This window comes from Rhopalosiphum maidis, chromosome 1 (assembly GCF_003676215.2).
Source record: "Rhopalosiphum maidis isolate BTI-1 chromosome 1, ASM367621v3, whole genome shotgun sequence".
NCBI classification, from domain to species: domain Eukaryota; kingdom Metazoa; phylum Arthropoda; class Insecta; order Hemiptera; family Aphididae; genus Rhopalosiphum; species Rhopalosiphum maidis.
In genome coordinates, this window is record NC_040877.1 from 92,911,594 (window position 1) to 92,937,319 (window position 25,726).

Here is a 25,726-nt window from a genome sequence, read left to right on the forward strand (position 1 = left end):
GAGGCTCAAGATCAATATCCACTACCCTTGGATCTGTGCCTGGTACTTATTAAATTTATAAACTATAAACACTGCTTAAATTCTTGGGGTTTTTATATCATTTATAATTATTGTTTGATATATTTGTTATAATTTAATTAAAATCACTGATACAGTCAATATAATTATTCAAAGAGCATTCTAGAAGATTTATTTCATTAATCAAAAATAAAATGTTCACAACAATTAAATTGAATTAGACAAATTAAAGCTATTTTTAATTTTTTTTACTTTATAAATAAAATAATTTAATCCATCAAAAATCAAAATAGTTAATACAAAAATATATAAATATTATTTAATTATACTTTTAAGTGGTTTAGTGATTTAATACCACTTAACAATTAGTAGATCAACTACTCCAGTAAAAGCCTCAAATAATTACTGACAACAAATCAATTAAATATATTTAAAAAAATCCATTAACATTAATCAATGATATAATCTTATAATCACATACCAACATGGTTGAATGGCAATAGGTTGGATTTTACTAAAACCATTTTTTACCACTAATTGTAATTGTAAATTTAAGGAATTCCCTCATTAAAAAAAAATATATCTTAAAAGTTATTATTAAGTAAATATGAAAAATATAATAACCATAATTAAATAGATTGTACAAAAAATAGTAAGAATGCAAGGCAAAACTATTGCAAGTTTATATATAACATATTAGTAATTCTTAATTACTATTAAATTCTAATTAGTATACATTAATTATAATTTAAAGGCACCAGTTATAAATAAGTCTCAAATAATATTACTAATTAGTAATTTTAGATAGGATTACAATAATAGTAATTATAAAATAATTTTGTAGTTGTAGTTATTAAGAATTATATAAGTAAAAAAAAAATGTATGACCACTTCTTTGCCGACTAAATTTACCATTAAAACAAGTTACTGTTCCACTGCTATAAATAAAGGTTGGGCTACGATTTCCATAACTTCATGTTCACCAATTGTTTGCAAATCAGATACAACAGTTACACAGTTCAACTAAAAATTAAAAATAATGATATGTTATTTTCTAAGGGTGATAAGTAAATCGTGAATAATATATGGAACTTACCTGTTTTTTTTTCATTTTTCTGTGACCTGGACAACCTTTACTTGACCTCCATGGCAACTCCTTACCACCACAATTATTTTCCAAATAATCAAGAACTATTTGAATATTGTAAATGTCAGAAATTAATTTATCAAAGTTTTTATTTTGATTATTCTTGTTATTTTTTTCGTTTTCGTATAACTAAAACATGTAATAACATAAATACATTTAGGTTAAGAATATTCAAAAATATTCAGCTGTGAATTATAGTCTGTCTAGCGAGAGAATGCACCGATTCTGCGCAATCTCCCACGTCACCATGCTATCAAAACTGGTTTGCTTATGGATGGGTATCATTGGGGAATGTACAGAAAAACTGATTTTGGTCAATTTGCAGCGCATTCTCTCACTGGACAGAGAATAGTTTCAGACAATATTAAAACAAAAATTATATATTTGTTTAATGTTAAAATAACATTAAATACCTTAAAAGCTTCTTTTTGGGCATTCTTGAGATTCAAAACTGTACGATTGTATGATCTACCATATGATAATCCAGTTTTCATTAAATCTAAAAATAAATTAATGTCATCCAAATTGATCAACAATCAAATAAGTTTAATATTCACTAAAATAAGAACATACAAATATTTTTTTGATTGACTAATTGTTCGAGGCGGTTGTTTAAAAAATGTAATTCTGATAAACGTTTGCTGGTCTTTCCATTTTCACAACTAAATTCATCCTCTCTACATCTCCTTTGAATGTTAATTTGATTTTGAATGCTACCAAAATAAAGAATTAAAATATTAATAGATATTTTTAAATGATTATATTATTTGAGTACAAACCTTTTAATTTTTGATAGTATTTTCATAAGTTCTAATGTGTTTTTCAATAACAAACTCTCTTCATTTGATAAAAATCCTGACTTCAAGATTCTTTCTACATGACCTTTAATAGATTTATTTTTGGTTCTTTTTATGGTACTTCTGGAATGAATCTGCATGGTCCTTTCTATACTTCTCATATCATCAATTTGGCTACTATATATCTACAACAAACATAATCAAATTAAAAATTTGTATTACTAATTGAATTGGAAATTCAAATTACCTCATTAACTACACAAATGGAACTATCATAAGAATTATCATCAGATAATTTATCGATTGGTTTAGTATTCAAATTGCTCTATACAACAAAAATAAAATTGATTAAATATTTAAATTGTAAATATATTTATTTCAATATATATAAGAAATCTTATTAAATTGTACCTTATCAAAAGATGAATCATTTTTAAAAGTGTTATTGTAATGAATATCCTCTTCTGAAATGAATTCAGTCAGGTTACAGCTACATGATTTAATCAAAGTTGAACATTTCTTCACTGTTTCATCAACATCATCCGCATCAGCTTTCATATGTAATCCATCATCACCCAACGACCTGCTACCAGCATCAACACAAAACGCCATTCAGCTCCCTGTACACGTCAACTCGAATTTTTAAATAAACCAAAATTCCCAGACTACTCATTACCTTGTTGCCCCATTCGATGGAAGTACTATATTCAAAATAATATGTATAGCAACCATTCAATTTAAACATAACTTACCGAAATGAATTCTTCTTATTACATAGATTATTTTTATGAAAATCATTATCATTTTGATTGGTATTTGATTTGATTTCCAAAGAATTTTTATTGAACATATTATTATATTTTTCATTATTCATTTTTGCTTCCCTATACAAAAATTAAATTGCAAAATTATTTATCTATTTATGTAAAATTATTTAATTGCTGAACAACCACAATAGATAATGATATTATTAATTAAAAATAATGAATGTACAAATTAAATATTTCACAATTCTTGATACATCTAAGAAATACATTCTTTATAATAACTGAACAATAAAAATTAATTAATATTTATTCTATAATTATTATGATGATAATAAAGATACACTTAATCAGTAATGGGTTATTTTTTGGAAGTGGTGTACTAATAATCTCCCTTTATAACCATCCTGATACTTTTATATTTATTTTTATTGATTTTATATAATAGAATAGATATACAAGATTCATTATAACAATACAGTATATAAGGTGTAACAAGACTATTTGACAAACTTCCATTACAAATGTTATTATATTTATTAAATAGTCCTATTACACCCTATATACCTTTCTCTATCAAACTTCTATTTTAATAATTATAATCTCTCAGACAACTCTTCTCGTCATCTCAAAGGACAATGGTGCCATATATTAATTTAAATTAAATAAAATCAAGTATTAAAGAGTTCTATTAATGAATAATCTTCATCAAATTAATTTAATTACATATAGATGTGTATATCTTTATATTTAATTATTGTATTATATAAATACAGATTGTAAGTTTCAGTGGCGGTTTATCCCAAATATGGGCTTGTGTGCAAAACTAAAAAAGGTCCCCTCCTACATTTTTTTATTTTAAATAATATAGATATACATAAATTTATATTTTATAACAATGATATACTGATATCAGATTGAGAAAATGAGAACTATTTGAAATTGAAAACAATTTTTTTACTTTTTCGTACATAATTGTAATTATTTAATTTTTTTTTTTTTTTTGTGGAATTGGGCATATTATTGATTCATTGGAAGCACCACTTCATACATCAAGTATTCATTTAAATTATTTGTTATAATATTATGGTCATACTTATCAATGAAATAAATCAGTGATGTACCATTTGCAACCATTTTAGATCCATGACTCTCCCAAATTATTTTTTTATTTTAAGGAGACCTCTCACTAAATATTGTAATAACAGTTAATATGAGACTAATTTTTATTTTGGTAATAATATTTTTGTAATCAACCATTAAAATTGTATATACTTCAGATTGAGCACCACTGATCTATTCAAATATATCTGTAGTATTACAATCACTTTGAACCTTGTATTTAATTGCAAATTATACTTGATCTTAATCAAATAGCAAGGTAACACTATTATTTAATTTAACTTGAGTAATTGTGATTTTTTTTAATCTGTAGAGTACACGCCAGTGTGTTATATATTACATCACTTAATTCAGGTAAATCAACCTTATTTTATTAGAAATTAAAATAAAATTTTTCTGTTTAATTGTATGCTTATATAAATAAAACTTACATCAAAACAATCTTTAAATTGTTTAAGAACTGTGATGAATTATTTCGACTAATAATATCAGCATGTTTGGTTAAAAGCAGTGTAAAAAGATTTCCAAGTTTTTCCTTATATGACGGGTGTTGCTTCTCATAAGAATCTACAATGTTCATTATTCCTTGTAAAGTTAGTCTGTTTAAATTGTTCATGGAACTCATTATTTCACTTTTCTTTTTATTGACATTAAGATCTATTAACATAGAACAATTATATGGATTTTATTATATTATATTTATGCTATTAATTGTCATTTGTCACAATATACTATTTAGCAATATAAAACAATAGTTTTATTTGCCATTAATACAATGGTAAGCACCCGCTTAGGATGGTGCTTACATGAAAACCTAATTCATTTAGTATGTCATCTACATTTTTAAAGACAAGGCTATTAATTTTCTAAAAACATAGAACCAACAAATTTGTTTCTTCGTGGTCAGATTCATACTCTAAAAATAATAATGTTAATTTAAATTATGGCTAGTAAGTTCAAGGACCATCAATATTTGGTTTATATTTTTGAAATAGTAATATTCTACAGAACTAATTTTGAATTTGAATTGTTGAAAAGATTATAATCAATATAATATATATATATGTATATCAACATTAAAATATATACATATATTTATTGAAATATTTAAACATTTATTTTGCTTTATTTTACACAATAATAAAAAAATTAATTATTTCACTTGGACACATTTTTTTTTAATATAGAAGGGATATCCAAATATGTAGCAAAATATGTTTAATATGATGTTATACTATCAAGCAAATTTGAATTAATATAAATAACTAAAATAGAAAAGATATTTTGATTTTGATTTAAATTAATTTATATTTATATAGTATCCTTAATTCTTAACTACTGAATGTGATGTAAGTAGCATATTAAACATGATCCTTATAATAAAAAATGTAAATAAATATATTACCACAAATCATTGAAAATTGTTTTGAAGATATCAATGGTTCTGGTAAGTAGTATAGCCACATAACCAATACTGATGCAACATCTACTGCATCAAAATCCATTATTGTTTTACAGCTTTTTCTTGAACCACTTACTAATTCATAAGCACTAATAATATTGGCTTTACGTCCATTAACAGAATATGTTTCATCAAATAGGTATTCTTCATATAACCCTAAAAATAAATATATATTAACAAATTTTCTAAAATTAAACAATTTATTATTTAAATTTAATTTGTGATAGTTATTAATCCATATAAATACCATTATCAATTATATAATCATTTATATTTTCTACAATAAGTGGTAATCCGTCACAATTCAATGGCAATTTTTCTAATGGCATACCAATCAAAATCAATTTTTCTGAATTATATTCTTCTAATAACATCTCAAACTTTGTTTCAACCTGTATTTAATAGGATTTAGTAAAATAACTTATTCAAAATTAAAGTTTCAATCCAATATATACAGCTTAAAATACAAATTATAGTAATTAATAATAATAACCAAATATAACTAAAATTGTACTTAAACAAGATTTTTCTAATTAAAAATACATAGGTATCTTTAATTATATATTACATCAAAATTTAAAATTATTGAATAAGCATAATAAATTAATTATATTGTCCTTAAAAATGTTAAAACAGTATTTTTTTTAAACTTGTAGACCACATATTTTACTAAAAACAAATCACCATTAATCATATAAATGAAGTAGTCTGTACATGGAAGATTGCCCAAGGTTACAAGTTATTGTCAGTAGATAAAAAAGAAACTACATAATTCAATAATTATGTTATTTGCTGTAATATTAAATAATATGAACAATAGAAATATTTTACCTGCTTACTAAGCATATGTGTATCATTACAACACAAAGTTAGTTTCATTTTCATGCAATTCAAACTCTGGGTAATTCCCTGAAAATAAAAATGTATATTACTACAATTAATACACAACTATACGAAATACAAATTAATGGAGATCACAACTACTTACTGCAAACCACTGCAGTAATTTCAACAGCTTGACACAGTTTTATAACTCAAATGTATACAATTTAAATAACCATATCCCAATCACGGCACATTTTAATACTTTATGGTTGTTTTAGGAAATGTGTTGATACAAGACGTAATTTTAACATATAAAGATGTAAAAGTTAATATTCATATTAATGACTGAAGTATTTCAAAAACAAAACAATCAATCTGTAAAAAATAATAATAATAATTATTATTATTATTATTATAACAACTGTTACAATATTGACAAAATCCAAGTATTGTAAAAATACAATTTTATTGTTGAGTAACTAAACACATATTATTCATTTCTTAAACAAATAGATATGATAGGCATTATGAATTTATTGCATGTTAAATTACAAAAAATATTAATAAAATACAGTTTTACATTACAACTATATACTTATAATAATATTTTAAATAAATGGAAGGCTCAATTTCTACCAATTATTTGTCTTTTGACACATCATTTCATAGTAAAATGTTTTTTACACTTTACTTCTTATTAATTGAGTATTTAACACAAACTTTACTTTTATAAAATAGGTAGTATAGCTAATTGTCACATTACTATTGTCCATTTAAACCTATTTACTTTTATAGTTGTTAATTTTTTAATGGGTAAATAAATTGTGAATATATATATATATATATAATATTAATAAAACAATTTAGAAGTAAGAAAGTTATGTTTGGGTAAAGATAAATAAATAATAAACAAAAAAACTAATGAATAATAATAAAATAATTAGTTATTTGAGTCAAAATCATGGAATTTGTTATTAAGCAAAACTACATAGAATAGATAATTCAAATAATTACATGAAGTTTAATAATATTGATTAATTTAAAATTATTGTCAACATACCTACATAATATTATAGATTAATAATGTATACCTATTTAGCATTAAGTACTTTGTTTAATTATATGTAAAATATAATCTACACTGGCCTACGTAATTATCACTAATTTTATACTAACTGGTGTCTATAAATACATAAATCAAACCTCGTTAGGTCGGGAAAGTATACTTAAAAAATAAATTTATAAATTTATCTAATATTGTAATGGTTTAGGTTTTATAAATAATTTTAATCTACTTACCTATGAGATTTAACTATATAAAATAATTATAATTCTGATATCATTGTTTTACATAATTTGCATTTGTTCACAGATTAAGTCAGAAATACCAAGTTGGTGTAAAGTAAAACCAACACAGATAACAAACAGTAGATTAGGTTACATACTTAGATAATGGCTAATATAGAGTTACAAAATAATCTCAAAAAACTTAATTGGAATGTCAAGATCAAGATCATGAATAAAAAATCATTATATTAATTCATAATTGATATTATGGTATTAATTATTACTCATAAGAAACTAGGTATCTATAGTATGAGAAAAATAAAAATCTCTTATAAAGGTATAAAACGAATATAAATTACAATAGACTTAAGGAATTAATATTGTAGGATTAGTGCAGAAAGTAGACAACTATAGTTGTTAGATGAAACGAGAAGATAACGGTACGAGTTTCCCAAATTGGCTATTCAAAAATTCTTCTCAGTTATAGAGGAATAATTCTTGTAATAATTAATACATAATATCAAACCGGGATAAATACCCCCCCCCCCCAAAAAAAAATTATATAATTATAAATAATTTGAATTTTGAAAATAAAACACTTGATGCTTTTTAAATTAATTTTGATGTTTAAAATTATTATCAGTGTAATGATAAATTAATACGATGATACAAATATTTGATTATTTGATTACATCATTCAGCAAGCTAAAAAAAATTGCCTTAATCGGATTTACTCGAGTTACCTGCCTATAATCATTAATTACTTATGAAAACAAAAATATATTTAGTATGGACAGTTTTTTTTTAGTTTTCATGTTGAAACTTCTAAACTTTTCTAAAAAAAATTGACACGGGTACTTCAATAATCTTAATCCGGGTTTGCGTAATATACTTACCCACCTGTAATTTAATATAACATGGACCAACTCAATAATAATAGCATTCACTTGATGGTGGCTGGGTCAGGGTGATAATTGATAACTTACCTCTCACGATGTCGAAACCGGGAACACGATTGGATGGTGATCCAGAATCACTGAATGACAATGAGAATTGGTGATCGGAGGACCGCGCAGGACGGACATCTACTGATCTCAGTGAAGCTCGCTAGTGATTTATAACTTTGAATTCGTGATCGGCATCGACAGATTATGGTAAGGACAATCACTGTGACTGACCGAAGTAGTGAACACTGAACACTGTCACGCTGAAACTGAACACCTGCGAGTACAGCGCCACAAGGACTATTATTGTTTTGTGCTATTAGCCGATCGGCGTCAATTTGCGTCAAATTGTTGGGGAAGGGAGTGTTATTGTTGGTTACAAAATTTGTTGTCTGAGCGACCGAGCCATGGGAGATGCACCGATAACTGAGTAGAGGGTGGTGGGTTGTGATTATTGTGATAGCAGTGTATGAAAATGGAAGGGCTAAGAACCAGCCGTACCAACACGACCACCGAGCAGACGTCGCGCCGTCTGCGCTCCAAGTTCAACATTGGTTTTTTGAAAGTACACAGGTCCAAGGGCGTTCGCGGGGGCAAGGGGGCAAGTAATGGCATCTGCCCCCTTGGCTTTTCCTGGATCAATTATCATAATCATTGTGTAATATTAAATATTACTAAATAAATATTTTTTAAATTAAAACATTTTTTTCACTGTGTGATTTTTATTACACTCAATTATGAACGTTATTGCTTTTTAGCTTTTATAAATTTATGGCATTTAGTGGTAGGGTCAAGTGCAGTATCAACCAAGCTTTTACTTTTTTGTTAAAAATAATTAATAGTAATATAATATATAGATTGCATAGGCAGGTACAAGAGTTATATTTTTAATTATACACTTTAATCAAGGTTGTTTACTATAACATATTATAATACAAGTTTGTTTTTAATTTAAAAAAAAAAGGTGGGCAAGTAGATATTGCTCTGCTGTATAGTGGAAATGGAAATGAGTAGGTTACTGTAATGGATGTGTACAATTTGAATGCAATGGCAGCTATCATTATTCATTGTATATGAAACGCGATTCTGAACGGAGATGATTTGTCAGTCTAGGATAATTAGTTAGATATATTATTACCTATATTTAAATTGTAATATATCGTTATTTTACTCGATTTCAAAAAATAAATTTCAACACACATAATTTTTTTTCTATGTTGACGCTGGAGTTTTTCTTTTACAGTTAATTTAAGAAAAAGTTATGGAGAACCTTGTGTTGGGTTTTTTAACCTTAGATATAAATCACAAAAATTTTATGAATTTCCAACTTCAAAATTAGTTGCAAATTTTCGCGATTTTGACATATTTTCAATTTTGTAAGCATTTAAAGTTTAAATGCTTATAATCAAAAATTTTGACTAACAATCTTTGATTTTTTTTTACTACAATAAGAACAACTTATAACAAACCTTGTATTAAATTTTAAAGATTTTTTGGAAAGCCAATTTTTTTTTATCGGCATTACAAGAAAAACATTTTAAAAAAATCGAAAATTTCAATGGTCTTTAAAAAGTTAAAAAAATTCTAAATATTTTGAAAATTTAATCGTAAATAGATAACGCTATTATAAACATTTGGTGAAATTTTCAAGTATTTACAATGATTCGTTTTTGAGTTACAGCAAAATCAAAAAATTGATTTTGTCAAAAAGTGGTTATGCGTAAAAATTCTCATTTTTCCGTAAGTTTTTCAAGGTTTTTCCTGTCTGCTGGAAATTTTTTACCCCCAAGGTACTAACTAGATGAATTTTCCTTTTCAAAGAAGGGCTGAAGTCAAAAATTAAAGCATTTATTTCTACTCCAAAACGTGATAACCGACGAAAAAAAAAATAAAATATAAAAAAAAGACACGCATCATTGTAAAATCAATACATTCATCACTCCGCACGTTTTCAGAATCTAAAAAAAAAAGTTATTTCTAAATAGTATGGTAATTCTTTATTTATTTTATAGAAGCTAGAATCATTTAATTTTATAAGTAACCTAAAATTATCAAATCAATGGTTACATTTTAATCATCTTATTTGTATAAAAAAAAATGCATTTGTTAATTTAAAGGTAAACACCTATCTATACGAGATAAAACATATCAAAAACATAAGGTACCTTACTTTATCACTATTCACTAATTTAGATAATAAAACAAAAATTAGATATTACATTTAGTGCAGTCACCATATTTGTGGTCTAATGATTGAGCAGACTGAGCAAAGAGTGTCCTGGAGAAGGTTATGTTGGAAGCCGAAATTCTGAATGAATATCCTTATTAGTTATTGTACTTACTAGTAACTACTGATTAGACTCTGGTAGGTAGTTGGTACTCTAGTAGTCTAGTTAGTATAGGTATAGCAATGTAGCATTGATTAAACAGTACACTATATGATCAATGTAGTTACCTTTATTGACTTAATTAGGTACATATATTACTTTAATATTATTAAACAAGTGTATTAGTTATTAGTATAATTGTATACATAAATGACGAGTAACTTTCAGTAGTTAACTACTCTATTAAAAATTTACAATAGGTATATATTTGAATAATATAAAAATATATAGTTATAAATTATAATTTAATATAGGTTTGTATAGTGGATAAGGAGATAGATGGATGATGTCGAATGGATATTTATATTTCCTAGACTTAGCTAGATATACTTTGCTTGAAGTATTTAAGCATTTCACCACTGTAGATAAGCATTGACGAATTACTGGGTTATATGTTTCATAATCACTTTAATACAATATTACACACATTTTACAAAATATATCTTTTAAATGCATCAATAGTTAACTATACTGGCTTCTTAAAGGCTTAAACATAATGTAATTGGTCTATTCAGTTTTAATGAACAATTAAATGAACCACAAAATTGCTGCTCGGCACATACCTAGATACGCCATACTATAAGCGCGAGGCTTAAGGAAACTTGTAAGTAAGTAAAATATGGCCATATGGGTGATGTCCGTTTTTAACAAAAAGAAACTTTTTTTCCTTACTTTTTTCCATTAAATGCAATATTGTCATAATGACCACGTTTCCGTCAAAACAAATTATGTACATGTACTATTAAAAGGTGTTGTAAATCTATACACTTTTACTATAATACTATAAAATATTTAAAAACATAAATATTCAAATTTGAAGATATAATAATATATATATTTTATATATTTAGATTCTGTATTAATATTGAAGTCGCCATTTTAAAAGTATGTATCGAAAAAAAATAACAAAAGAATAATAAAAATATTATATAATAATAATAATATAACAATATAATATAATATTTTTAATATTATTAAAAATAATAATTAGAACACCTCTTTATTAAACAATAACTATATTATTATAAAATGTGCAAAATTAATTGCCCCGGGTGAGGATCGAACTCACGACCTTAAGATTATGAGACTTACGCGCTGCCTACTGCGCTACCGAGGCCTGTGTTCGACATAGGGAAAAACAGTAATTTAAGTAAAATTAAAGCACGTAGAAAACACAAATAGATTTTTAAATTAAGTCTAAAAACTTTAAAAGTATAGATATTGGATACAATTATACATAATAATTAATAAATAAAAAATAAATAATTTAATATCATACTCTTTTATAAAGTCTACCTAGGTAATAACTGTGTTAGTTTTATAATTATGCTAAGGCTATCTATTATTGTTAAAAATCACCAGTATTGGGGTTTCAAAATTAAATTGGGATTTGAGAACCTATCAAAAACCGATAATGATACCTACTCTTTTTGATATTTCCGACATTTTGACGATTACCGATTATGTATACTTGGCTGCAAACGAGTTGTATCCCAAATACTGAATTGCATGCTACAGTTTTTTTTTTTTTAGTAACACGAATTGTGTCCATAGGCGGTGATTGGGGGGCTTAGCCCCCCCCCCAAAAAAAATTATTGAACATTTTTCAAAGTCATGTGGCCAGCCGGACGTTGGACTTATTTTACAAGAACTACCAAAATCTTGGAACTTTACAAAATATTTTTTTCCTGAAATTTAATCAATATAATAATTATTACAACATAATATCATACAGACTATAGTCGCGACGGATTTAAAAATTTAATAACTCTTCAATATTATACATTGAGAAAGATATTAATACTAGTATTGAGAATATTATTAATATATTTGCTAATCAAAATAGGTTTATTATACTAAAATAATAAAATATTTATTGTATTATAAATTAATAATTTTAAAGTACATAATATGTAGTTAGTAATGCGTATTTAATAGGTTTTCTTTTTAGTTGATAATTATTAGTTGGTTATTTAGTATAGTTAACGCATATTGGAGGTAATACAGTGGGTGCCGCTTATAAGACTCACTTTTGGATCAGCACAAAATGAGTCTTATAACCTAATGAATCTTGTAGGCGAAGTGGGGAAAAAAAATGAATAACAAATTTATAAATTTTATTTTACTATATATTTTGCTTTAATTTTAATTTACTTTAATACATATAATATTACATATCTGTTATTGAATAAATTTAAAAATTCTGATAAAAAAATAAAAATTATAATACATAGGTATACATATTATGAAAATTATTACATAACCATAAAACCGTAAAAAGTAGAAAAACTGGCAAAACAGCAAAAATAATCAGAAAAACTAGAAAAAAGCATACATTTAAAAAAATCGTCGAAAAAAGTACTTTCAAATTTTATAACTGAACGTGTTTTATGTGTCATGCATACTTCTATAACACTCTACTATATTTTAAGTCAATCCATAAAAGTAAGCAAATGCTTTAAGTCCCGAGCCCTGCTCATAGTTAAAAGTTTTTTTAAGTAATTTTGATATTAAAACGTAGTTTTTCTAAAATACAAATTATATACTTACTGAATTTGTATCAGCATTTCAGGGTTATTCACATAGTTTGAATTATAGTATGTAGTGTTTGGTTATTTGTTATTAAATTATTATTTATATAATTGTATTGATTTTTCGGGGAACTTATGTAGAACAATTCTATAGCAGATTATGTATAGAAAACCTGGATACAGATGATTTCCAATGCAAATGTGGTTGTAAAAAATTTCCATTAACAAATTTAACTATTGATGGATGGAAAAAATGTGATTTTACAACATGTCCTAAACTGTGATTTTCTCGATAGATAATTTAGTTGTAGTAATTTATATGTTGTTTTCAGATTTAAATAACAATCATGTAGTTTACTTCATAATATATGGAACTGATTCTATAATTAATTTTTCTTTTGACTGTCCCTTAAATACTTTACATAATTTTATTATATCGAAGCCTACTGTTTCCCCAATTGTTTAGAAAATCAAAATTTCAAATCTGGTATCCCAAGAAAGAATTCGCGATTAATTATCCTGTCATTATGGATTAAAAGGTTACAATTTGATATTTGATCGTTTGATGATGATTATCCCAAAAGTTACATATTTTGTCATCTTGTGAAATCCATATAATTTTTGAAAATTTGTTTCATTATATTATTTAAAATGGATTTTATCATTTGTATACATATACGTAATAGGCCTTAACCATACTTAGATACATTGTACATACTTTATAAGAAATCTTTCTAAAAGACCAAACTCATTTAAATTAAAATTGATATCATCATCATTGATAATAGCATCATGTAGAATCTAAATTGTAGATGTATAATATTCCTCAGTACAAATTCACAAAGCATTGCTATAGTAATTAACTCTTTTATAAAATATGCTTAATACCTAAAATAAGCTGAACAATTTTTTTATACCCCGTAAAGACGAGTTAAGTTACCTATGTTAAATAGGTGTATTATAATAATATAAAATAATAGGTAACAAGCTATTTACAATATTGATCAAACCTTAAATTGCTGATGTTCTTAAAGAATTTTGTTTAAAAGAAGCTAAATTATAAAGTTAGTAGTATAGTCGTCCAATATCCACATTTCCACTTACGTACATGCCTATGTACAAGGTAAATAGTAAATACTTATAATAATTGTTTTATAAAAATGAGACAGTAATAACATAAAATAGGATTTTTATTCTACATAATTTTTCTTTTATTAGTTTTCAAAAGTTTAGTAATTAATTTTAGATATATCGACTTGAGGATTCACGTCATCAAATTTTCCAACCTTCTAGTGTCGTAGAAAGGGGGGCTTCCGAACCTAAGCCTCCTCCTTGAAATATTGGACGACAATAATTTTATTAATTTAATCGAAAATATAATTTTATACGCGTAATGTCGTGATAATCTACTGCCCCGAATATAGAGAATAGCTAAAAAAAAAATCATTCACCATTTGTGCTTAACGTATTACTTATATGTGAATGTGATTTAGATTTAAATTTTTTTTAGGTATATGCGAGTAAATAATTTTGAAATACACGTAAGCTCAAAGCCCACCTCCTCATAGTATCTTTGGGTAATGCTAAGCGGTTCACAAATCGCTATCACCAAAACCAGACTGGTAGATCGGGTAGATCGCACGCTACACTTAGCACCAATTTATCAATGGATAAATATGCAAGAAGTTTCGTGGCGATGCGCATATGGAACACCGAATTCAGTGACCTGTCGCTGATACTGTCAACATGTTTTTGTTTTACACCGTGACGACGGCCATAGCCCATAATAATATAGTGTCTCCATAGAACACGAATTAAGATAACTTTTATATATTAATTCCTGTCACAGAACAATATTGAAGCGACACTCAATCAGCCGATCGGTCTACTCTACTGAGTGTACCCCTCTTCTACTGTATCCCCACGGTAAGAACCACGAAGTATTGGTATCACATAGTATAATAATATTATGAACTAAGTCCCTGATTATGATCTAAGCCTTCGGAGGAGCGTCTAAACACAGGAATGCACCTTATGCACTCTGCGCATGCGCGTAATTTATTCACCACTATCATTGTTAAGCTGTTATCAATACATACCACATATTATATTTGAAAAGTTAATTATTTTGAATTTGTTTCCGTTTACTACATGTTGTATAAATAATATAATAATAACAATTTAAGTGTTAAAATAATTTACAGTTTGTCATTTCATTTTAGTTGTTAAAAAACATGTCAAATGTATAAAGTATAATAATAATATTTAAAGTGCTAAAAAAAAATCAAAAAACATCTATTAATTTTACTTCTTAAAATAAGAATGTTCAGTTTCGTCACAACTTAAAATATATTTTTTTTTTTTAGTAGTATAGTATTGAGCTGTTCAGTTTCAACTCTCGTTGGTTTTATTAATTCGTTAGGTTTTTCCTGTTTTTTTTTTTTTGTAGAGAAGAATGTGTCTTGAGTTTTAAGTTTTTTATTTGGTGGTTCATTTACTATCTTACTAAAATCTTCATGTGTCTCGTCATTATTTGATGTTGCATCAATGAATGCTTCTAAAGAGTTTAATTGTTTTAATGCTTGTTTAAGATGTTCACTGTTTTTTATATTGTTTATTTTATTGGCTAGACTAATGGCCTTTTCTTTAAATTGTTCTTGCATATTTTCTGTTTTTTTTTTTTCAAGTGTCTTAATATGAACTTGTATTTCATCATCTTTGTTTGAAGTTGCATCAAAATTTATATTTTCTGTATCTGCTGCTGACAAAATAGCAATACCTTCAGAATTTTCTGTTGACATTGTCTTCAGAGCAACATAATGTATGTGCTTACATATCATAGACTTGATTTGGTAATCAGGACAAGAACATTGAAATGTGTGAACACACAACTTACAAATAGAACATATCATTGGACAACATACATCATCATTATTTTTTTTATTTTATAAAACTGACTTGGTGTAAATTCACTTTCAACACTCCAGTTATTCTCACTATCCAGATTGATTGTAAGTTCAAGTAATGTACTTTTATTGTGTCTTTTTTTTATTTCCTGAATCCTTGTACTTGTTTTTCCCTTAGTTAATTTTATAATTCTTTCAACTTTTTTATCACGGGTATATCTTCTAATAGTTGTTATACTTTTATCTAACCGCCCAACTTTGCAACCATTTAAATAATGATATTTTATTGTTTTGTGCATAGATTCTAGATGCATATTACAATTTATACCTAGACCTTTTCGATGGCAATATGCCCACAAACCAACTCTATTGCCATACATGCGATCAAAATATATGCCAAAGTCTCTAGTGTCTGGATCATTCATTAGCTCAAGGTTAAATTCTTTTAAAGCATTATTAAATTCATTTTCATCACACATTGATTGAAGAACTTTTAGAGTTTTATATATAATTCCTTGTTTTTCTTTGCGTGTAGGTCCAGTTATCTTGCAAATGTTTTGTCTCCAAGCTCTATCTACATGCCATGAACATAATAAACGGTGAGGTACTGAGCCCATTGTATTTTGGTTACTTTATGTCGATTGTAGTTAAGTATTTACTATTAAGATAATGTAATTTATATAGATATTAGATAATATTGAATTTTTAAAATTGTAATATCAGTCTTGTAAAGTATTTGAATACACATATTTAAATACTATTTAGGAGGTATTTATACTTGAAAAATCAAATACTTTTATACAAATACTTTTGATAAACGAATTATTCGTCAGTTGTCACATATTTTTTATTTTGAAAATTATTATACTATTTGTCTATTTTATTTATATTTTCCATTTATAAATATTGAAAACTCTTGTCTCCTATTGCTGGTTTATTGTTTATTTGTGAATGTGATTATTATAAAATATAAATATACTTACATACAACAAAATTTTTTGGGAATGATATTTTTTTATCCTCTTATTTATATTTCATTAACAACCTACTACCTAATATTAAAATGAATGTAACATGACAATTTTAAATTAGTTATTACAACATTAATTTGGAAAGCTAACTAGTAGAAAAGTAAAAAATAAAGTATTTATATTTGTTCTTAAATATATTTTTTTTAAGTATTTGATATGTATTTTAAATGCTTTCTGAATGGATGTACTTGTATCTCGGTATCTATAATTAAATACAATTTTAAAAGTATCTATTACAAGACTGTGTATTGTTAATACTCAATAAAACATTTAGTAAATAGCCTTTTGGTAATAAATTTTGATAAAGTCTAGTTTATGACATGTTCAAATAGGTAATTGGGTAAAATGTAGATATAAATAAACATTATTAAAAGCCATCTCAGCATATTAGATAGTTATTGCTGTCAATGACAGATATAAAGTGTAATGATTTTTTGTTTTAACATAAAATTTGCATTTAATTATTTTAAATACAATAAAGAATAATGGAATTTAATTGTGATACTTGCAAAAGTCAATTTTCTACTAAGTTTACACTTACAAGGCATTTGAAAAATAAACATAATATAATAAATGAAGTAAAACAAAAATATACTACTAAAAAAAAAAAAATATATTTTAAGTTGTGACGAAACTGAACATTCTTATTTTAAGAAGTAAAATTAATAGATGTTTTTTGATTTTTTTTTAGCACTTTAAATATTATTATTATACTTTATACATTTGACATGTTTTTTAACAACTAAAATGAAATGACAAACTGTAAATTATTTTAACACTTAAATTGTTATTATTATATTATTTATACAACATGTAGTAAACGGAAACAAATTCAAAATAATTAACTTTTCAAATATAATATGTGGTATGTATTGATAACAGCTTAACAATGATAGTGGTGAATAAATTACGCGCATGCGCAGAGTGCATAAGGTGCATTCCTGTGTTTAGACGCTCCTAGCCTTCGGTAGGTATGCAGTGTTGCCGTTTCTCAAACAAAAAAATGTAACTATCATATGCTATACGAACGTTATGGTTATAAGTTTTTTCTAATATTTAATCATGCAATGTTGTCTATAAACAAAAAAACCATTAAATTAAAATTTGTCAGCAAACAAATTTCTGGTAAATGTCCTTTGTTTTTATCCAAACAACCGACAATAGTTTAATATCCAAAATCCAAATCTATTACATTATAAAAACTCCGCCTGGGCGGTGACAAGACGTGACGACTGGCTCACTGTTCTTGATAACGACTTGATAAATGACAAGGTTCAGCGAATTAAAAAACGATTCCCGACTTCGCTGTTGTCATTTCGTGATTTCGTCATAGATTTATTGTCTTTTTAATTTCTTTAATCTTTTCTATGTTTATTGTTTTTTATTTTATATTATTACACACATTTTTATTGTTTAGTTTAATTAATACTTTATAGTTTACGTACAAAAAAAAATTATATATTTATTTGTAATATTTTAGTTCGTTATACAAACATCTTAAACGCCATCAGCAATATAACTTCTAATTTTTTTTTAACACGTACTGAAAATCACAGTGAACAAAATGTTTAAATCGAATTTTGAAAAACTACTCGGTAAGTTGAAATGTCATGATTCTATACTTATATTATTGTATTCAATACAGTGCTTATTTTTGATATAAATTTACAGATAAAGTTACCAGCAATTTGTTGTTAGAAGCGGACTGGCCTACAACATTAGAAATATGTGATACAATACGGCAAAAAGATGTTCAGTAAGTGAAATTATATTTAATTGTTGTTTTAATATATTTAATAATATCAACATTTAAAACAATAGAAATATAGTATAAACTGATAATAACCAACATTTTAAAAGTATTATATTTATCGAGATATTTATTTAAAAAAATTGTTAAACGATTTTCTAAATACATAATATAGTCTTTTCTATGTATTATACATAAAAAATAATAGTTTTTTAGTTTCATGTTTACATTTTATTTATTGTTAGGTAGGTACCTAAGTAATGTAATAATACCATTTTGAATAAAACCTTGTTATGAAATATATACCATTATAAAGTAATACAAAAATGTTTTAAGATTTGTAAGTTTAAAACTTGATTATTTTGTACCTTATTGTTGTATATCAAAACCTTTCTGACAAGTCACATACATAGTACATTTACATATATCTATACTGATAGTTTATTATTTTCATCCCATTTACTTATTTCTTTATTATTTTATTAATTACAATTATCTAAAAAATATCTAGTAGATTATAGTTAGTGAATGATACCATGATTACAATTTACAATAACTAATTAGAATACAATTAAAAGAAAATTACAGACAATATAGATAAGTACTGTTTTAGTCCTATCAACACTAGAATAATTATTGTATTAGATAAAAAAAACTATAACTGAACTACATTTTAACAACTAACTTTTATGTATTTATATAGAATATGCAAGTATACATTTTAGTATTAAAATATATAAGATAAGAAATGCATTGGTTTTTAATCAGAATTATGTCCAGTCAACATATGTACAAAAAGATGAATTTTCATATGGTTTTGCATACATACCCCTTCTAATGAATATGCGTTTTAAATAAAATATATTGGTGTGGTGACTTAGAATTTAATAGGCCTATAAAATAATAACCAATTGTTAGTGGTGTGATGAAATACAAATTTTCCAGAGGCAAAGAAAAATACTTTAAGGACCCACTATTATAGACGCAAAAATGGCAGGAGGTGGCTTACATAAATTGATATAATTCAATTAATTATATTTCAGATCGGTATTAAGAGGACGTTATACTTGCATGTGTTGTCTCTTTTTTATTAATGTAAATCATAGTAAATTTGCGTTTAGCAGAACACATTTTGTGATGTTAGCTTTAATATTAGAATAAATTTACCTATTATAAAATTTAAAGGTAAAAATAATATCTAGAAAATGCCATATGATTTTATTGATATTATCATTTTAAGGTGAGTTATGAATATTTTAAAGTTGTAATATTTTACATAGCTATAACTCACTTTAAAATGATAATATCAATAAAAGCATATGATATTTTCTAGATAATATTCTTATCTTTAAATTTGATAATAGGTAAATTTACTCTAATAATAAAGCTAACATCACAAAATGTGTTCTATTGAACGCAAATTTGCTATGATCTACATTGGTAAGACAGACAACACATGCGGGTATAACGTCCTCTTAATGATCTATTGAGTATCATATTATATTTATAATTAGCGGACTCAACCCCTTAGGTATTTAAAAAAAATTGTCTCTAAAATTATCGTTCGATACTTTGCTACTGATATTGTATTACTATATACTATAATTTCCAAGTATTCATTTTATGTATATAGGAATGTTGTATACATATTTAATTATAATTTATAAAAGAAATATTTAAATTGTTAACTATTAAATTCTGTAACATAGAAAATACATAAAATATCTAATATATAATTGAAAAGTATATTAGAAATAAATAAAAAGTTTAAATATTTCATCTTAAAAATATTGAAGGATTTTAAATACTTATTACTTATATAATTATACTTATTAAAAACACATTAATAGGTATTAAACATATTAATAATATCTTTCAGACCAAAATTTGCTCTCAATGCCATCAAGAAAAAACTAATTAGTCCAAATCCTCATACAGCTATGTATAGCTTATTGGTAAGTATTATTTTTTTAATAAAATTATCATCTTTTTTTTTAAAGTAATAATATATTATTTTTAGGTTTTGGAATGTTGTGTTAAAAATTGTGGTCAATTAGTACATGATGAAGTTGGAACTAAACCTTTTATGGAACAAATAAGAGAAATTATAAAAACTACTCCACATGAAAATGTTAAAAACAAGTTACTTGAACTATTACAGACTTGGGCATTTGCTTTCCGAGCTATTCCCAAATATTGCGCTGTTCAGGTAAATTTTCTTGACTGTATATAATATATATTTTATATTATAATATTATCTACCTATGTATTTCATAAAAAAAGAAGTATTGTTTTACTGAACATGATGTTTTATATTTAAATTTATTTGTTTGTTTTAATTATTTTAATTATTTTATTTTCTCTGACAGGATACAGTTAACATAATGAAAGCTGAAGGTTATACATTTCCTGTGCTTAAAGAAAGTGATGCTATGTTCAGTTCAGATGTAGCTCCTGGTTGGGAAGATTCTGATTGCTGTCATAGATGTCGTGTTAAATTTGGAATGGTTCAACGTAAAGTAAGTTGTTTTGTTTAAAGCTATTATTAAAAATAGTATATAAATTAATATTACTGTGGATATATATTTTTGTTTATATTAGCATCATTGTCGTGCTTGTGGACAAGTTTTCTGTGCACAATGTTCATCACGATCTTGTACATTACCAAAATTTGGTATTGAGAAACCTGTGCGTGTTTGTGAAGCTTGCTTTGAAAAATCACAAAAGTACAAAATTCAGTTAAATTTAATTTATAAAGTATTTTTTATAGAGATATTCTGGGTGCCTTTCAATAACTTGATTGCTAAGTATCAGATATGAATTTTATACCTGTCTAAAATCTATTGGTATTCGTGTTTTAAAAACATCATATTATTTATATTTCAGATAATACTCAGAACTTGATTTTTTTATTTACATTATTATTCAGCTAATATTTTGTACCTTTTAAACACGCTAGTCAGCCAGTACTCAATTATTTTGTAAACATTATTCAGCTAATTCTACATATACTGGTTTATGATAAATTATTTACCTAGAACATCTCTAAATTATTTTATGCATAACAAATTATGAATACTGCTTCTACATTTTTACTATTTTATATTTTTATTTATAGATTTTATTATTTCATATTTAATTATTATTTATCTATAATTTTTAATTTAGACCGCAAATGAACAAAGGATCAGAAGATTTACCTATAGAATATCTTACTAGTTCATTGGCTCAACAAAATCAAGTAAGGTTTATTTATTATTTGATAGTTTGCCTTAGAAGTTGTTGGCATAAAAGCTTAGGCCTATGATTAAACTAAAAACATTTCTTTATTTTTGTCCTTGAAAATCAGTAGAATCAATTTTGTATTATTATCTTTTATTATCATGCATTGACCTAGGTATTTTTTTTTGACAAATCAATTGAATGTCTAACACCATTTCTCAATAAATAATGTAGATAATGATTTATTTAAAAAGTTATACTATGTATCAAAGTAACATTGTTTAACTCATACAATCTGCCAATATCCTATAATCCATTCATCCATCCTATATCCAATTCTGAATCATAGTTCATAACCACTAAAATAAGCCACTGCTTCACAGATCAGTTTCATTGAAACTATGAATTTAACAATTTTTTATTTTTTAATAGATGATAATTTATAAAAGATCTTGAAAATAATTTTCTGATATCATAATTTCAAATATTTTTAATATGTTTAAGGTTATAAACTTAAGATTTTTTTATTATTATCCATTTTAAATCAAATTTTAAACCTAGAATTTAAGCAATCTATAAATGTTAACTTGTACAATTAAATGTTAATATATTATATTATATACTATTAATATATGGTCCATGGCCCAGTTCTACGCTGCCCGCATGGGTTGGGAACCGCCGCTTTAATTAATCAATTTAATTATAGTAAGAAATAATTTTTCAATTATAACTGAGTTTGATATTAAATTCATCCTCAAAACTTTTTTTTTTTTAATGTTTTAAATAAAATATATTAATTTGTTAGATACCAGCAGCTAATAGAAAAACAGAAGAAGAACTAAGAGAAGATGAAGAATTACAATTGGCATTAGCTTTATCTCAATCTGAAGCAGAACAACAAAAAGTAAATTCACTTGAAAATAATAAGTTTTAATTATTTATTATTTATATATTAACAAAAAATAAAAATTATAGCAATAAAATGTTGTATTATGTTTAATAATTTTTATTTTCCAATAGGCAATACCTTTTATGAATTCTACTTCAATACCAGCTACAAGATTATATTCTTCACCACCAGTAGTAAGATAATAAGTTTTAAACTTAATAATTTGTATCCTTTGTTAAATACTAGTTATCTTACTTTTTTTTTACAGAATGAGAAAAAAGTTGAGGTTGAGGCTGAAGATGATCCTGAATTGGCACGTTATTTAAATCGCTCTTACTGGGAAAGTCTGAAAATTGGAAATATAGCTAAGGCAATGCAAACAAAAATGGGTTCAACAAATGTATATTTTTCATGATGTTTTATAATTATAAATTATAGATGATATTAATCTTAAGTTACCTACTATATAATTTAGGTGAATACCATTGAGTCACCAAACAATCAAGTTAGTCCAGCTATGAATATTGAACAACCTGATGACTCTGAGGAAATGGAAATGTTTATAACTTCTGTTAAATCACAGTTGGAAATTTTTGTTAATCGTATCAAATCTAATTTAAGCAGAGGTAGAACTGTTATTAATGGTGGTTCGTTGGAGACATTTTACTCCAAGATTACACCTATGCACCAAAAGTTATTGCAATATATTCAACAACAAGATGAAAAAAGGTGTAAGTATAGACTATTGTCGCTGAGATTGGAAATTCACAAAGTCTTATTGGTCAATGCCAAAATCATAATGAAATTATAACTAGTTATATTATGTTAAACTGTAATAGTACAAGAACAGTATTCATTAATTTAATAAGTAGATGAGGTATTGAATAAAATGCATACTTGAGGTGTACAATCAAAAATAAATAAAAATAATTAATTTATAAACAAAAAATATTTTTTCTTTAGTATATTTTGAAAGGTTACAAGACAAATTAGTTCAAGTTAAAGACACACGAGCTGCACTAGATGCAATGAGAGATGATCATAGAGCTGCAATTCAACAAGAAGCTGCTTTTGCTGAACAACAGAGGCAGATTCAGTTAGCTATGAAATTGGATGTATTGAGACAAAGAAAGCAACAGTATCAACATGTAATTTTCTTTTAGCTTTGATTTATATTGAATTAAAATGTTTTATTATTAAACTGCTGTCTTATAGTATCAACATCAAATGACTCTTCAACAAGTGCAACAACAAGAACAAGAAATGGCTATGAGAATGGAACATCAGAGACAAAACTATCTTAATAGTAATATGTATGGCCCCAATTCTTTGCCAAGTATGCCTACTGCACCTAATCCTTACATGACCCCTGGTCCTAGTAAGTAACAGAAAGAATTTTTTGGCTTATTAGAAGCTATTTGAACTTATGGTTGCTTTCACTATACCTTGCCACAAATTTAAAATTTCTATCCAACAATCATCTTCGACTTGGTTACTTTACTGCTGTCTTGATCGTTCTTTCGGTTTTGTTTCATTTGGCTTCTACGCCGTGATCTTATTTATTATTGTATCTACTCTCCTTGCATTTCCTTGCTCAGAGTTTATCATAATAATTTAAAATATAAACATTTAACATACAGTTATTAAAAAGTTTAGTAGTTTCAATAAGAAATTAAATTAACTTATTTGAGTTATTTATGAATAATCTTGATTTTATATTTTTAGTTTACCAGTTATAAATTATAATATAATATTATTCATTTTTAACTATTTAGTATATTATTAAGTGTAATATATTATGTTTATACAAATCTTAATAGTTTGTCATCCTTATTATTTCATAGATTCTTTGATGTCGTCTCAAATACAAGACAATGGTATTAGGTATCCACAGTCAACAGAACCGGCTCATTTTCAACACATTTCTCAACCTCAAGGTACAGTATTGGATAGAGTAAATTATAATAATAAAAATAATTATGAATTTGTAGGTTTCGTTTCTGCAAGACACATGATACCTCAAAATCCAAGTTCAATCCTAAACAACCAACCAGTAAATTTACCTTCTAATGAGTCCAATAACATTTCACAAGTCAACTCAAATATTCCTCAGCCTATTTATCAACCACGAATGGCACCTATGACAAGCACGATTAATTCAGCGGTTTCAGTTAGTCCATCAATGAGTTCCATGCACCAACAACCACTTCCTGCTGTTGGTTCACACACACAGCCCATGATGCCAGGTCATCAACAACCCCAAATGTCAAATATGGGTCCACCACAACACCCGCTTCCCGTTGGACAGCCAATGATACCCAGTCAACATCAACAGCCAATGTTGGGTCAGATGTCTACTATGCCTTATGGGGGACCAGTTCACATGGGACAATATGGTGCACACCAAATACCTAGTCAGCAAGTAAATCCACAGCCGTCCGCTCCAAACCAAGTAGAGCAACCCAAAGTTGAGCAACCCCAAGTTGCAGAGTTAATAAGTTTTGATTAATTAATTTAATGTTTTGCATTCCAAATATACACATTTTTAACATTTATTTAAAATTAACATTATATTATTTTAACTTTGTGGGTATATTATTAAATTTTTTATTATATACATATTATAAATATTATAAATTAAAAA

General features: G+C 25.8%; 2 protein-coding genes and 1 non-coding gene across 4 annotated transcripts; 1 reads left to right on the forward strand and 2 right to left on the reverse strand.

The window, feature by feature from the left end:
* Positions 1–272: 272 nt before the first annotated feature.
* Positions 273–8,798, reverse strand: LOC113560607 (putative uncharacterized protein DDB_G0282133). Of its 2 annotated transcripts, none has more exons than XM_026966591.2 (14): positions 8,409–8,798; positions 6,299–6,510; positions 6,142–6,219; positions 5,558–5,702; positions 5,254–5,466; positions 4,280–4,505; positions 2,715–2,846; positions 2,374–2,545; positions 2,210–2,287; positions 1,945–2,147; positions 1,739–1,878; positions 1,579–1,664; positions 1,115–1,294; positions 273–1,041 (listed from the first exon to the last, which is right to left on the reverse strand). In XM_026966591.2, the coding sequence occupies exons 3-14, from the start codon at positions 6,193–6,195 to the stop codon at positions 943–945; spliced, it is 1,728 nt and encodes a 575-aa protein (XP_026822392.1). In that variant the 5' UTR covers positions 6,196–6,219; positions 6,299–6,510; positions 8,409–8,798; the 3' UTR covers positions 273–942. The 2 variants fall into 2 exon arrangements, with proteins under 2 accessions (XP_026822392.1, XP_026822391.1); XM_026966590.2 differs by having other exon boundaries at positions 2,374–2,548.
* A 2,999-nt stretch (positions 8,799–11,797) lies between these two features.
* On the reverse strand, positions 11,798–11,870 carry Trnam-cau. Its single transcript has one exon. It is a non-coding gene; the product is annotated as a tRNA-Met (tRNA).
* Positions 11,871–18,575: 6,705 nt separating this feature from the next.
* Positions 18,576–25,688, forward strand: LOC113549480 (hepatocyte growth factor-regulated tyrosine kinase substrate-like). The gene is made up of 15 exons (XM_026950800.1): positions 18,576–18,816; positions 18,893–18,977; positions 20,851–20,926; positions 20,992–21,180; positions 21,341–21,490; positions 21,573–21,697; positions 22,140–22,212; positions 22,999–23,097; positions 23,214–23,276; positions 23,351–23,482; positions 23,558–23,813; positions 24,046–24,230; positions 24,298–24,460; positions 24,927–25,019; positions 25,074–25,688. The coding sequence occupies exons 1-15, from the start codon at positions 18,786–18,788 to the stop codon at positions 25,589–25,591; spliced, it is 2,238 nt and encodes a 745-aa protein (XP_026806601.1). The 5' UTR covers positions 18,576–18,785; the 3' UTR covers positions 25,592–25,688.
* The last annotated feature ends 38 nt before the right edge of the window (positions 25,689–25,726 follow it).